General features: G+C 34.4%; 1 protein-coding gene across 1 annotated transcript in view; it reads left to right on the top strand.

Annotated features, from left to right (window-relative positions):
* BTAF1 (btaf1 RNA polymerase II, B-TFIID transcription factor-associated, 170kDa) overlaps nucleotides 1-11553 on the top strand; it is a 64718-nt gene extending 53165 nt beyond the window's left edge. The window contains exons 29-32 of the mRNA XM_051208318.1: nucleotides 266-472; nucleotides 2752-2829; nucleotides 5968-6097; nucleotides 7496-11553. Of these exons, the coding sequence (XP_051065697.1) occupies nucleotides 266-472; nucleotides 2752-2829; nucleotides 5968-6097; nucleotides 7496-7837 (757 nt within the window). The 3' untranslated portion in view covers nucleotides 7838-11553. The remainder of the gene's footprint in view (nucleotides 1-265; nucleotides 473-2751; nucleotides 2830-5967; nucleotides 6098-7495) is intronic.
* The last annotated feature ends 2412 nt before the right edge of the window (nucleotides 11554-13965 follow it).

Here is a 13965-nt window from a genome sequence, read left to right as displayed (position 1 = left end):
TATGTGACATCAAATTCATGCCCTTCATCTGGTCGTATAAGGTGTAATTTGTAGCTTGAAAACTCCAGTTTTCGTATCCCGATTCAATTGTATTTAGATTTCAGTCTATACTGTTTGAGGCACTTTATATTCTTTGTTGATTGTGGAAGCAAACAAAACTTTTTCTATAAACTGAATTGTAGAAATTGGTATCCAATTTATCTCCAATAACTCTTCGTTATTGATATATTTTTAACTTCTGCATGCTTTTTAATTATCAATTAAGCCGTCTTCTAACTGATTGTGGCTTCGGGAGTCCAAACTCAATCAATGGCACAAATTCTGGTAATAGTGGTAACACTTTGTCGTCAACGTCTGGGACGTCGACTTCATCTCATTATTTGGATTCTTATCCTGGTCTACTAAGTCAACACAGAGCTCTAATGTTCTTTCAAACACGTGAAATGTTACAATTGACTGGAGAAATGTTGAAGTAAATAACACTGCTTTTGCTTTTTTCCATGTTAAATTTTCATGCGTTCTGTTACAAAACTGATGTATTTATAGTGTTTCAGAGATGGTTGAACTTCCATTTTCACATCATGGATTGAATTTACTTAGACAATCAACGGAAATCAGGAAGCAGTGAAGAAATGTTTCATCCTACTTTAGGACAAGCTTTTCACGTAACTGACAGTTTATTAGCAATGTCTTCTTGGTTCTTGATTGCTAGTTAGTATTATCGTGGACCAATGTGTCCACCGCCAATTCATCTTTCAGGCAACTAAACTATATTTTGAATATATATATATATATATATATATATATATATTAGTAAGGGTTTAGGATTTTTTTACCTGATATGTAGTAAGACCTTGGGTGAGGACAACCAATTTATTTTTTTAGTGCAAAATTACCGAGTTCTTTCGTAAAATATGGGAACCATAAACTAAACACTTCAAATCTTCTATCAGTTGTCTTTTATATCCTTCATGATGCTCCCATTTTCTTTGTTTCCCTTTTTGTTTTCTTCAGTTCAATTTTCTCAACCTCCTTTTCACAGGCTTTCAACGTCCGATTGGCGTTATATACTACTTATGTCTCTTAACATAAGCAGCATACATCACAGATATTCAGGATAGCATTCTATCAACCTTTGTTGTCATTATCTCTCTTCATCATCAGATGTGTCGATATTGTATGTTTTCGGTTGTAAAAATCCAGGACATGCGTTCCGCCTTACCTTTAGTCTCGTCAGCTATATGTATTTGCATCCCAGTTTACATGTTTACACTCAGATTCGAATCCACTACCTATCATCTCAAACACCAACGCGTTATCCCCAAACCATCGATTCCAGATATCTACTAACTTATTCAGCAAATATATATATATATATATATATATATATATATATATATATCACTTTATCAGTGAGATGTTATTAACTGTTATGGGGAATCACTATGCTTTCGGGTTTTGTATGTTTATTTATTTATTTGAACACATAAATATTGGTACAAGAGGGCACCGAATATATATGCGCCACACAAAACAATGGGAATTTGAAGAGAAGGAAAAAAGGTGAGGAGCGTTAAAAAAAATAACGAACAGAATAAGATAAGGTAGCGTAATAATAATAATAATGGGGGAAACGAAAAGGTACAATCAGAAGAAATCTTTCAGTTAAGGAAGACACAACCACTTTTTATGAAGAAAGTAAAAGAAGGTTACAGCAGGATCGCCACTGGCTTCTATTCTGAGCCATATCTGATAATGTCTCTAGTCACTGTGTAGCACCATCTCTCGGACCCCAGCCAGGGAGACGTGAAGGACCAACAAAAGCCAGTCCTTTGCAGCTTTCTTTCATACCGCGACACCATGTCATGCACTGACCACAAATGATGAACTGCCTATAATTATGGTTTTGTATATTAGTTTTCCTGATGCTACGTTTGTTTCTAACTGTTTGTAATAAAATCGACATTTACAATTAATAAGAAGTGATTGTTTGAAGTACCCTACTGAAGATCTTCACTGTAAATACTAGTTAGCGAGAACTCTTACTTCATTAATTAAATGTTTAAATAAAACATAATGAATAAACATTATTTCATGTACGCAAATTTTCAGACTTTAGCATATTAAACGAGATCAGTAATTAATTATCCAGTGCCTTAACTTACAAATTCGAGTGCAAGGAGGGAGATCTAGAAAATCAACTATACAAATCTAATATCATGAAAAATCACCAAGTTTATACAAAACAAATAAGCGTTCACACAAAAATCTATGTTAAATGTAAGCTATGTTCCATCTTGTGATAACCAGATATAACACAAACTGATTAACTTCATTTATTTATTCTTGAAGTTATATTTTCAATAACTAAATGGTTCTTTCTTCCTGCTCTGACTTTGATTATAACTTCACGATTAGATAATTGTGTAGGCGACTAGTTGACTAGTTCATTATATGCTTTTATGGAATTATTGTTAACACACTGTAAGTTTATTATTAGTTACGTAAGTTATGAGTATGTTGAGATTAATTTATTTCTTTAGCTAATCTATTGACCAAACATTGTCATTATCAATCCAACTTCATTCAGATGAACAAAAACTAATATAGCAATTGTTTTTTAATGTTAAACGACTTAAAATGAAATCGTTGTTCCATTGAATGTTTATTTTGAAGTGAACATCATATGTTTATTAGTTGTTGTTATTATTATAATTATTATTACGAACTTTGCTGCTTTATTTTACTTAGAAAACAATTTCCATGGATAACTGCTACACGATTAGATGGTACTGTACCGGTGAATGAACGACACAATCGTGTGGTTAGGTAAGTTTCTCGTTCTTTTTTTTCTCAAATTCTTCCGTTAAATACAACATTTTCTAGCGAGGATAATGTACACTTAATTTACTTACTTACGCTTGTTACTCGCTAATGGAGCATAGGCCGCCGGCCAGCATTTTCCAACTCACTCTGTCCTGTGCCTTCCTTTCTAGTTCTATCCAACTTTTTGTTCATTCTTTTCATGTCTGTCTCCATTTCTCGGCGTAATGTGTCCTTTGATCTTCCACATCTCAATATACATGTATCTATTATGATGGATTATAGCATAAACGTTTCTGCGATTTCTGTTTTTTTTTGTAATTATTAAGCTTACTATTATTAGTATATATATATATATATATATATATATATATATATATATATATATATATATATATATATATATATATATATATATATATATATATATATATGATACAATATACATATCTTACCAGCCAAGTTTACTATTGGTTGCTACTGGTTGTCATGTGATTTTGACTAACGATTTTAAAATCTCTATATTCAGTATTGTTTGATGTTTATCAGAAGTTCGAAATAATTATCAACATGGAATAGAATAACATTAACTTTAATTTGATTGTCAGTACTATTTCAACTACTACAACACTTACAGTTGCTGCATGTTTAACAGTATTCCAATCATCTTACAAATTGGAAATTTGTTTGAACGAAACAGCATAGTTTGTAATAATGTTGCTTCCGTGTTTATATTATGTGTTAATAATAAATGCATGATCAAAGCAAACTTCTTAATGATAATGCAGTGAATTCACCGTTCCTATCCTTTTGTATTTAAATGTGAGTCGATAAGATCTAGTTGATGACAGTTTTGTTCTCTGAGATAGATGGTACAGTCGTGGAGCTTTCATCGTTCTTCTGAACAACATCATTGACAGAAACTTCAGGTAGAAGTGAAGTGTTCGAATTTCTTCACATGTGGTTCAGATGACATTTTCTGATAGGACGCTTTGCAGGATGGTTATTTGGAATAAAAAGTTTACTCATATAGAGTATCTTTTTCGTATGGGTTTTGGCTAGCTGTGTGTGTGCATATCCCCTTGATATTAGCTACTTTGTTCTTTTTTTTTAGAGAGAACAATTTAGTTTGAAATCCTTGTCCAGATTGACAAATTGCTACTATTTGTAAAACTCGTGTTTTTTTTCAATGAAAATAATCTCCGCATTTTTTAAACCTGAAAATATTGTCGTAATTATTTTTGCGGTGTTCAGTGAAATTCTCAATCTCCTAAGTCATCGAAATTTCATGAAGAAATCATTTTAGCTAAATCAGTCTTGTTGAACGATCACAATAAGCATGCTTAACTTTAAGATAGCAACCACAGGTTAAATTGATTCTCTCTTTTAGGCCAAGTGATAACCATCATAGTGACTACAGATAAGTTTATCGGTCAAAGACTGTTCAACCCACTGAAATTTATTGAGAAATACGGCAAATGTGAAGATGAAAAACCGAAAGAAATTACAGCAAATAAAAAGCCTATTTTTATTCAACTTCAATTCAAAGGTGACGATGTCACAGGATCAATCAATATGAGACTAAAAACTGCACTGACAAGAACTTATCCTGCAGCAAAATTGATTGTCCTGTCCAAAACAACATGTTCTTTGATACAATCAAAGGTCGACAGGTATCCCTTTCATGTTACCACCAACTGTGTATACAAATTTACATGTGCCTGCCAAAGCAGTTACATTGGTAGAACAGAAAGGAGAGCCTACGTCCGATTCAAAGAACATATTCCGAAAAGTTTAAGGTTAAATGGATTAAACGCATTCAACAGTGCTATCGCAAGATATCTCCTTGATACAGGACATGAAGTTGATATACTGAAGTCCTTCAAGCTGATTAGTCAGTCAGTCAGCTACAACGTAAGACCAGGCACATATGTGCATCGGTCCAGGTTGCCATACCGCATCAGCACAACAAGATGAACACCGGATTCATAGCAGTGGTTAGGTCAAAGGTGGTAATATATAAGAGAAAGATTGCATATAGAGATATAGTACAAGAAGAAAGAATTGGTTCGTAGAAAGAAAGATATGAAGTGATTTTAATCTCTTAGTTTAAGGGAAGACAGGGAGTGTATACACCGACGCCATTGTGATCGATTCTGAGCCATGTCACCAAGAGTCTCCAACCATTGGTTACGAAAGTCACGCGGACCCCAACCAAGTAGTCTGCATCTACCAACATGGCTCAGACTAGAGGTTAGTGTCTTCAAGCACTGATGCCACGTTTTGGTTTGGCCACCCCTAACTTTCTTCCAACCATCTCCAATACCGGATAGCATTGCACGTCGTGGTAATCGGTGTTCAGGCATACGTAACACGTGGCCCAACCATCTCAGTCGATGAAGCTGATTAACAAACAATCAAACTCGAACCTTTTGAAATTCGCTGAAGCGTTAGCAATCAAACGTTTAAAACCAGATTTATGTATACAAAAAGAGACAGTAATAAATCTTTCTTTACCCTGGTAACAATAACCGCCACCCTTTCTATTCATTTGCTCCTATTTATTTATTTATTGCGTCATTATTGCAACTCTTTCTGAAGTATAAATTACATCATACATAAATGATTGATTTCAATTCATATTTTCTTTATTACCATTAATCAATTTTCATGAGTTCTAATCACTATTTCAATGTTCCAGAACTTTCCCTTTCTAACTTTATATATTCGAGACAAAGTGTTATGACCTCATTAACTCTATCTGAATCTTCGCTACATCATGATACATTTATTCATCCTTAATCACCCTCTTAGGTATAAGTATGTCAATATCTGTAATAATGTTGAATTTTAAATATTTTAGGTTGTAAGCAGCTGATGAGAACCTAACGAAATAAAATGAATTCATATTATTCTGCACCAATCTTTGTTCTTGCTCTATTTAAGATAATAAAGGGAACTATGTGTATGAAGTATTTTTTATCCCTATATCCATTTTACCTATTGTTCACTGACATTTCCTCTATCAATTATGTGGATATTTGCCATGCCAAACCATGAAATTGTACTGAGGTAGCACAGTAAACTGAAATCTCAACTATTCATTCTAATTTTATCTTTGTTTTCTGCTTCACATTGAATTAGATTCAATCAAGATCCATCGATCGATTTGATGCTATTGACAACAGCTGTTGGTGGACTAGGGTTAAATCTGACTGGTGCAGATACTGTAATCTTTGTGGAACATGACTGGAATCCGAGTAAAGATTTACAGGTATGTAGTAGACAGAAAGCTTAACAATTAACTTTTTTAGATATCGATTTGTTCCATTACGTAATGTCATTTTTTATAGACCATGTGGTTGGATATAAAACTCATTTGGTTGCCATAGCTTACAGAATGTTTCTGAATCAGACTAGTGTCTCGTATTGCATAACCGAGTCTTTTAAAGTTACTGCCCGTCCAAAGCTCACATAAAGGGGAAGGGTTGGACACAGGGTTAGAAACGCCTTCCGTACAAAAGAACCCTAGTAAAAAAAGCTAGCCAGCAAAATCACTTAAACCCTGACTTGGGATTTAAAGAATCTTCATTTAGAAGAGTTAGAAGAACCTCATAGTAAAAGACAATATTGTTTGGAAGTCACAAGGCTGATGACTTTTCTAACAACTGGATCAACAATGAATATAGGTACACAAAATGTATGCAAATTTTGGGAGACAGAGAGAACCATTCAATTGGTTGTGAGAATGAGAAGATCAAACTTCGCACTTATTGGAAACAATCTGGACAGAAGAGATTGACTTCAGGATAGCTTTTATCGTATTCTGATCATGAAGGGGAAATGCTTCACACACGCAAACAATTGTTTGCACTGATGCTTTCCAAAGAAGCACGGAAAGCGCTTATAGGATGGGAATTTCATGGATCCAGAACCATCGAAGCATTCTTCAAGACAAAGAAGGAGAGGATTACAAGTAATGTCACCCATTCCTATGCATTCACGAATAATAGCAGTGGAGACGATTAAGGTCAATTTTATGGAGAAGTGGTTAGAGTCGACCGTAGAGAAGTGTCCAGGAAATTACCCTTGAGGGCTGAGATACTGCCTGGGTGGCCGGACTGAAACAAGTGATTTTCCTAAAGGGCCACACTCGGAGCCTTCGACTTAAAGGTCTAATTTACAAAGCAGTAGAGCAACGTCAGGAGATTCAGTCATATGATAGCAAGTGACTAACACCAGGTTCATACACCATTTGTTCCCTCAGGATCCTGTAGTCCATGTGGACTATTAGTTTGGAATCAGGGTTTTCCAACTCTCCATGTCAACCAACCCGGTTAAAGCGCTGGACATTCACTTTTCATCCACTGAATTTCGTAAACAACAGTAATGTCGCGAGAACTCAGTGAGTAGGACTTCTCTGTCAGAGGTTGTATGCACGTGACCTCTTGAGAGCATTTGGAAATGGAGAGTTGACTCTCCCTACTCTCGGACTTACCAGGGCATTTGGGAGCTATGTATTGTTAGTATACAGTGATAAATCAATTAAACATTACTACACATGATCTTAGCTCAGAGAGCCAACAAGCTGAATTTGATTCTTTCCTGTTGATCTTTTATTTTTGCAATATATTAGATTTATTTCAAACTTTAAATTGTTAATTATCCCTAGGCTATGGATCGAGCTCATCGTATTGGTCAACGACGTACAGTTAATGTTTATCGTTTAATTACTGAAGATAGTATAGAAGAGCAAATTATGAATTTACAAGCATTCAAATTGCATTTAGCTAATACAGTATTAACATCAGATAATAAAAATTTAAATGATATGGATACAGAACATTTATTTGATCGATTAACAACAACCACAACAGCAACAACAACTAATGACAATCAAGTAACTAAAGCTAATCATACAAATCTTCAATTTACTTTATTAGATGATCTTGAAGCCTATTATGAAACTGAATATAATTTAGATACATTTGTTGCTCGTTTAAATACAAATTAATCATTTTTATTATTATTATTATCTTATGTATAAATTTTATAGATCTACTATCCTATCAAATTAGTCAGTGAATTTGTTTCTATGGTTTGGTTTTTGTCATTATTGTCCGTCTCATCAATTGTTTGTTTGTTTTGCCTAGTTTATTATCAGTTATGAAATGAATTGGTGTGTTATTTTATCATCTTTGAATAAGGATATCTCATTTATTGCATTTCTACATTTGTTTTTTTCTTTTATCATTTATCTTGTCTTATTTCACCTATACTGATAGCATGTATTTCGATATGGGGATAATGAATACTTTTCCACTTGTTGGCTATATCTATATCTTGGTGGGGCTTTTTTTAAATCAGAATCAATTACTGTTGCCCAGTAACATTTAATCTAGTTACAAATCATGAATGTAATAATGTTCTATATGCTATTACTATCATTTCTGTTATATTTTCCAGTTCCTTATCATTGCAATATCTTTATATATATATATATATATATATATATATATATATATATATATATATATATATATATATATACCTCTTTGTTACTATTTGGAATCGTATATACTAAAACTACTGCATTACTCCTGTAATAGGTTTAATATAAATTATATTCAATTTTACGGATCTAAGAATCCTGTGTGTAATAATCATAAAGTTGATGTTTTCTAAACCTTATGGTTTATTGTATCTACTGTTAAATGTTCGGGAAATATATGATCGAATGGTTTTATATTTTATTGATGATTTATTTTTCGGTAAACTGATGCTCTCACTGTCCACAATACTAATACAATATTCATTTGTTTATAGTACGTCGAATAATATCAAGATGGGCATAATATATTACATAGAAGGTGCGATTTTCATTTTATTTGGTTGTGAGCTTTGATACTACCCACGTCAGTCATCAACAACGTATAACTTCGTACGTACGTACCTGGGCACGCGGGTAATATCTGGAATAGACCACATACTATTTGGGTGGCCAGACCGAAGAAGATAGTTTTCTTATGGAGCCACACCCGGAGCCTTCGACCTAAAGGTCTGATCCACAAGGCATTCGAGCAACGTCAGCAGATTCAGTTCCATGGTAGCCGGTGATCAATAATAGGTTCATACGCCATTTGTTCACTCAGGATCCTGTAGTCCATGTGCACCATTGGTTTGGAATCAGGGTTTTCCATCTCCTGTAGGTGTGTACCCTCCGTATCAGTGGCGCATATGTATCTGGTGCCCCAGATACGTTTGTATATGTTCAAATATATAAATCGAAAGTTCAAAATATCAGTCCAACGAATTTTGATTCATCTTATTAAAGGTTACATATTCAATATGCAATTTCAGTGCAATCATTTGCATAAACATACAACTAAAATACTTCCCAACCTAATGTAATATCATTGTCTGAAAGAACCAATATCCAGTCGAGTAACTAACAGGAAAATTGTGTTTCTTTTATCATATTCAATCGACTAACTTCATGTGATATATTTTTGTTGCTTATGTTTTTAACATAGATAGAATTAGTCGAGAAGTTCGTGTATCTGGGTAGCTGCATAAGTGCTGGTGGTGGCGTGAGTGATGAGATCAATGCACGTATAGTGAAAGCCAGAGCGGCTTATGCCAATCTGGGCCATCTTTGGAGCCTTCGTGATGTTAGTCTAGCCGTAAAAGGTCGGACTTACAACGCATCGGTGAGAGTAGTTTTGCTCTATACTTGTGAAACCTGGCCTCTCCGAGTTGAGGATGTTAGACGACTCTCTGTGTTCGATCATCGTTGTCTCCGAAGGCTTGGTGACATCCAGTGGCAACACCATGTTAGTAATACAGAGGTTCGGGCACAGAGACGATAATGCAATCGGTGTCACCATCTTGAAACATCGACTTCGGTGGCTTGGACATGTTCTGCGAATGTCGTCCCAGAGAATTCCACGTCGTGCATTATTTGCCGACTTCGGGATTGGTTGGAAAAAGTGGGAAGGTGATCAGTATATGACATAATGTCGTGGCATGAAAGAAAGCTGCAAAGGACTGGCTTCTGTTGGTCCTTCACGTCTCCCTGGCTGGGGTCCGAGAGATGGTGCAACACAGTGGCTAGAGACGTTATCAGATATGGCTCAGAATAGAAGCCAGTGGCGATCCTGCTGTAACCTTCTTTTACTTTCTTCATAAAAAGTGGTTGTGTCTTCCTTAACTGAAAGATTTCTTCTGATTGTACCTTTTCGTTTCCCCCATTATTATTATTATTACGCTACCTTATCTTATTCTGTTCGTTATTTTTTTTAACGCTCCTCACCTTTTTTCCTTCTCTTCAAATTCCCATTGTTTTGTGTGGCGCATATATATTCGGTGCCCTCTTGTACCAATATTTATGTGTTCAAATAAATAGATTAATATGTTTTTAAAGTTAATGAGCTGGCTAGTTTGATTATGCTAAGAAGAAAGCCTTTAAAACAAGTCTTTCAGAATATGTATCTGAATGAAGTCAACATTGTCAACTTTTGCTCATTAATTTCATACCACACTGTCCTTTTGTGAATACATCACCATTCCTTCCGATAACCTTATATGTCCCTGGATTACACCTTGTAAATATCTCGTAATCAAATATGAAAGTGGAGATAAAATCCAGCTGTTTATTTTCTCAGAATGAAATTTAATGGTTATTCGCCTTGAAATCAGTGAAATTTAAACATTATAACATCACTTGTATGCAAACAACTGGTGTAGTCATGTTTTAAATTTTGGACAGTTTTTTCTTATTTTTGCTGTTGCTGCGTCGTCAGCCCTTCACATAGAATTTAGTACTGTCAATAGAGCAACAGGGAGTCGTTTTAACAACATTCTGTATTTGGTAATTTAGATTGTCCAACAACCAAATCCTGTAACTTAAGACTACCAAGAAACCTGAATGCACATTCGATTCTACTGATTGGATGAAATTCAGTATTCATCGAATGCAGTTAAACATTTATCTAGTGCTACTACTTCCTAATGTCAACAGTTTTCACATGGCGTCATAAACGTTATGTAAATATTAGTTATATCTAAGGTCATGGTATAATCCACACTTTTTTAAAAATTTATCCGAAATTCAATGTCACTAAACCAATGTGCAGTGAAACTTGGGAAAATTTTACACTAAAATCCAGTAGTAGTAGTAGTAGTATTAATATGAATGTAAAGAAACGTGATAGTATTACGTAAAATTCACCTCTTTAAACCACCAAGGTCAGATAGTACCTTTTGAACTTGTGAAGTAATAGAATCATACCACTATGAATTCTGAAGTTATTCGCTTCTATTTATTAACTAAACAACCCACATTTCTACGCAACTCGAAACAGTGAATTTATTTAATCGCAGCACATTAGGTGTTCATATTTGATTACTACATTAGCAGTCAATCGGCTACAACGTAGGACCAGGCACATATATGCATCGGTCCAAGTTGCCATACCTCATTAACACAGCAAGATAGACACCGGATTCATAAAAGTAGTTAATTCAGAGGTGGTAATATATAAAAGAAAGATTGCATATAAGGATGTAGTACAGGAAGAAAGAATTAGTTCGTAGAAAGAAAGATATGAAGCGATTTTAATCTCTTAGTCTAAGGGAAGACAGAGAGTGTATACACCTACTACATTAGATAACATAATATATTAATGGCTAGGTAACTCTACTGATGCTGGATTATTTCAGTGTTGCTGGGCATAAAACTGATAAATTCTAATGATTAGCACTAATTTGCTGATACATATATTCAATAATTTGATTTTTCAAAAAGAGAATTAACCTGTTTCTCAAGAGTATTAAGGTTCAATATTTGAGCGTACTAATTAAATTCACTTTTCTCTATGGGAAATTATTAAATTCTATGAGACATTCATTATCGATTATTAAAGATTGACCTCGGTGATCGCATCACTTTGAAAAAGAAAGCTTATTCCAGTGTCCTTAAATTGACATACATAACATTGTATATAGGAAACGTAATAAAGTTTCATTACTTATATGAATTATTTCTCAGATGTAAAACTTATGGTGCATGCTCCTATGGACCGTTGATTACAATTATCTTCAATTAAAAACCGTAAATTTGGTTTCTATATTCTTAAATATTCATGAAGAATATTATAAACGGTTTGAAAATAACAAGATTTCTGATAAAATAATTTGTAATATTATAAGGTAATATGTTGAACTAAATTGTCGATTACAGCTGCAAGTGAAATAAAGAAGAAGAGGCGGAGGTAGGATATGAAAGAAATGGAATAGTAAGACCATAGTTAAATTAAAGAAGCTGGGTCATCTCCAGATCAAATACTTTGAATGTCTGGATCCTTCCACCACACCGTAGCAATAACGATTAACTGGTCGCCATAAATTTTATGACTTCAGATAAAGTGAATTTCGGTGACAGCTGTTCATAACATCGCTATTTTCATACTAGACTGATTCATTCACTGGATGGTATCGCGTTTGTTGTTATTCCTGTCTTCAAAATCTTATATGATGTTGAAAACACACTATTAACAGTCCCAATATAAGGTGGACTATCAATGCAATCCATTCCGGCTCTCTATAGTCATAGCGAGACTATAATTTATGGACGACCTATGAACGAATCTTGAGTGAACTTGAGATATATTAGCCAATCAGAAAAGTCAGTGTAGAGTAAAAATAATCACAGTGGATGCATTTCTTTTACATGGTTCAAAAACTTGTTAAGGTTAGAAGGAGGTTCAGAGGTTCTAAAATTGTAATGCATAGGGTAGAGAAAATAATATATATCGCTACATAATAGTTGGCCTCCAGAGCCATGATAATGTTGCAAAAATTCTTTCAGCCTCTACATCATAGCTTCAATATTGTTTGTGTGCACTCCGGTTGTCGGGTCCACAAAATGCCGTTTATAGATAACGACACGATGCACGTACCCAAGTAAATATAAGCACCTGTACACTCTCCAATCATCTTTATATATTATAGTACCGGCTGTAGCCAGTGTTACTGTTGCTTTTTTTTATCTAGTCATGGTCTCAATCTGGATCAATAGAAAGAGAGTTCCTATTCTAGTATACTTCTTCCTCCGACATATATTACATCGAAAGACAAAATCATCACGGTAGTCTGCACAAGACATTTGGTTACCACAATCACGAATAAAGGAACTTCCTAATAGTCTCATTTGTTGTACCCGCTGAATTATCATGTTTTCTGTAAAATCCTCTATGAACTGATCGTACGTGAACATTAGGTATTGAAATTGGTGCCGTGTACTTGAAATCCCTCAAACGCTTCTGACTGGCTGGTTCATAAATTATAGTTTCGCCGAATTCTACTAGCAAACCACACGAAATGTGAGTATGGAAATTTTTGTGTTACAAAACCTAGTATATTGTTTCTGTCTTTATATATTGACTAAGTTTACAACTCCAGTTTAGATGACTGGATTATGTCTCTTTATATAGTAACAACAAGATAGTTATACCTGAAATTTCTACTTGTACTTAATACAAAGATATTTAAATGATGAGTCAATTGAAGCTGGACCACCATGAAGAATCTGGAAGCACTAGACGGCTGTTTCGTCCTGGTATGGGACTCCTCAGCAGTGCGAATCCGCGATTGACTCATGATTTCAGCTACTGAAATTACAAAAATCTCCACGAAACCCCGTCTGATAACAAACATATTTGTTCCCCGAATCTATACACACATTATATTTCTGTAAATATGTTAAGCTACTCATTAGTAGTTAAACATAGCAGTGACTTAAAAACAAACCACAGAACGTAGTCGATTTGGCAGTCCTTCAAATTAATTTTAAGAAATATTATTCATAGGAAATTAGATAGCTCTGGAATTATATAAAGATGTCCTTAAGAACTTTTCTTTGAAATTGTGCAAGACTTCAATCAAAATTGATAACCATGTGACTCACATGTATATGGAGCATCATCTTTGAACAAACACACGTTTACCAGTCTTCTCATTCATTAAATCCTTTCCATTTTCCTTCGATACTTGGTTAGTCCACTAGCACTCTAACAGACATTGTGTCTAATGTTCTGTGGTTTAAATGACCTATACTAAATTGAATAAGTATAAAATAGTAGG

The sequence above is a fragment of the Schistosoma haematobium genome, chromosome 6 (genome assembly GCF_000699445.3).
Source record: "Schistosoma haematobium chromosome 6, whole genome shotgun sequence".
Lineage (NCBI taxonomy): Eukaryota > Metazoa > Platyhelminthes > Trematoda > Strigeidida > Schistosomatidae > Schistosoma > Schistosoma haematobium.
The sequence above is the reverse complement of the archived record's forward strand: the minus strand, read 5'-3'. Positions and strand labels throughout refer to the sequence as shown.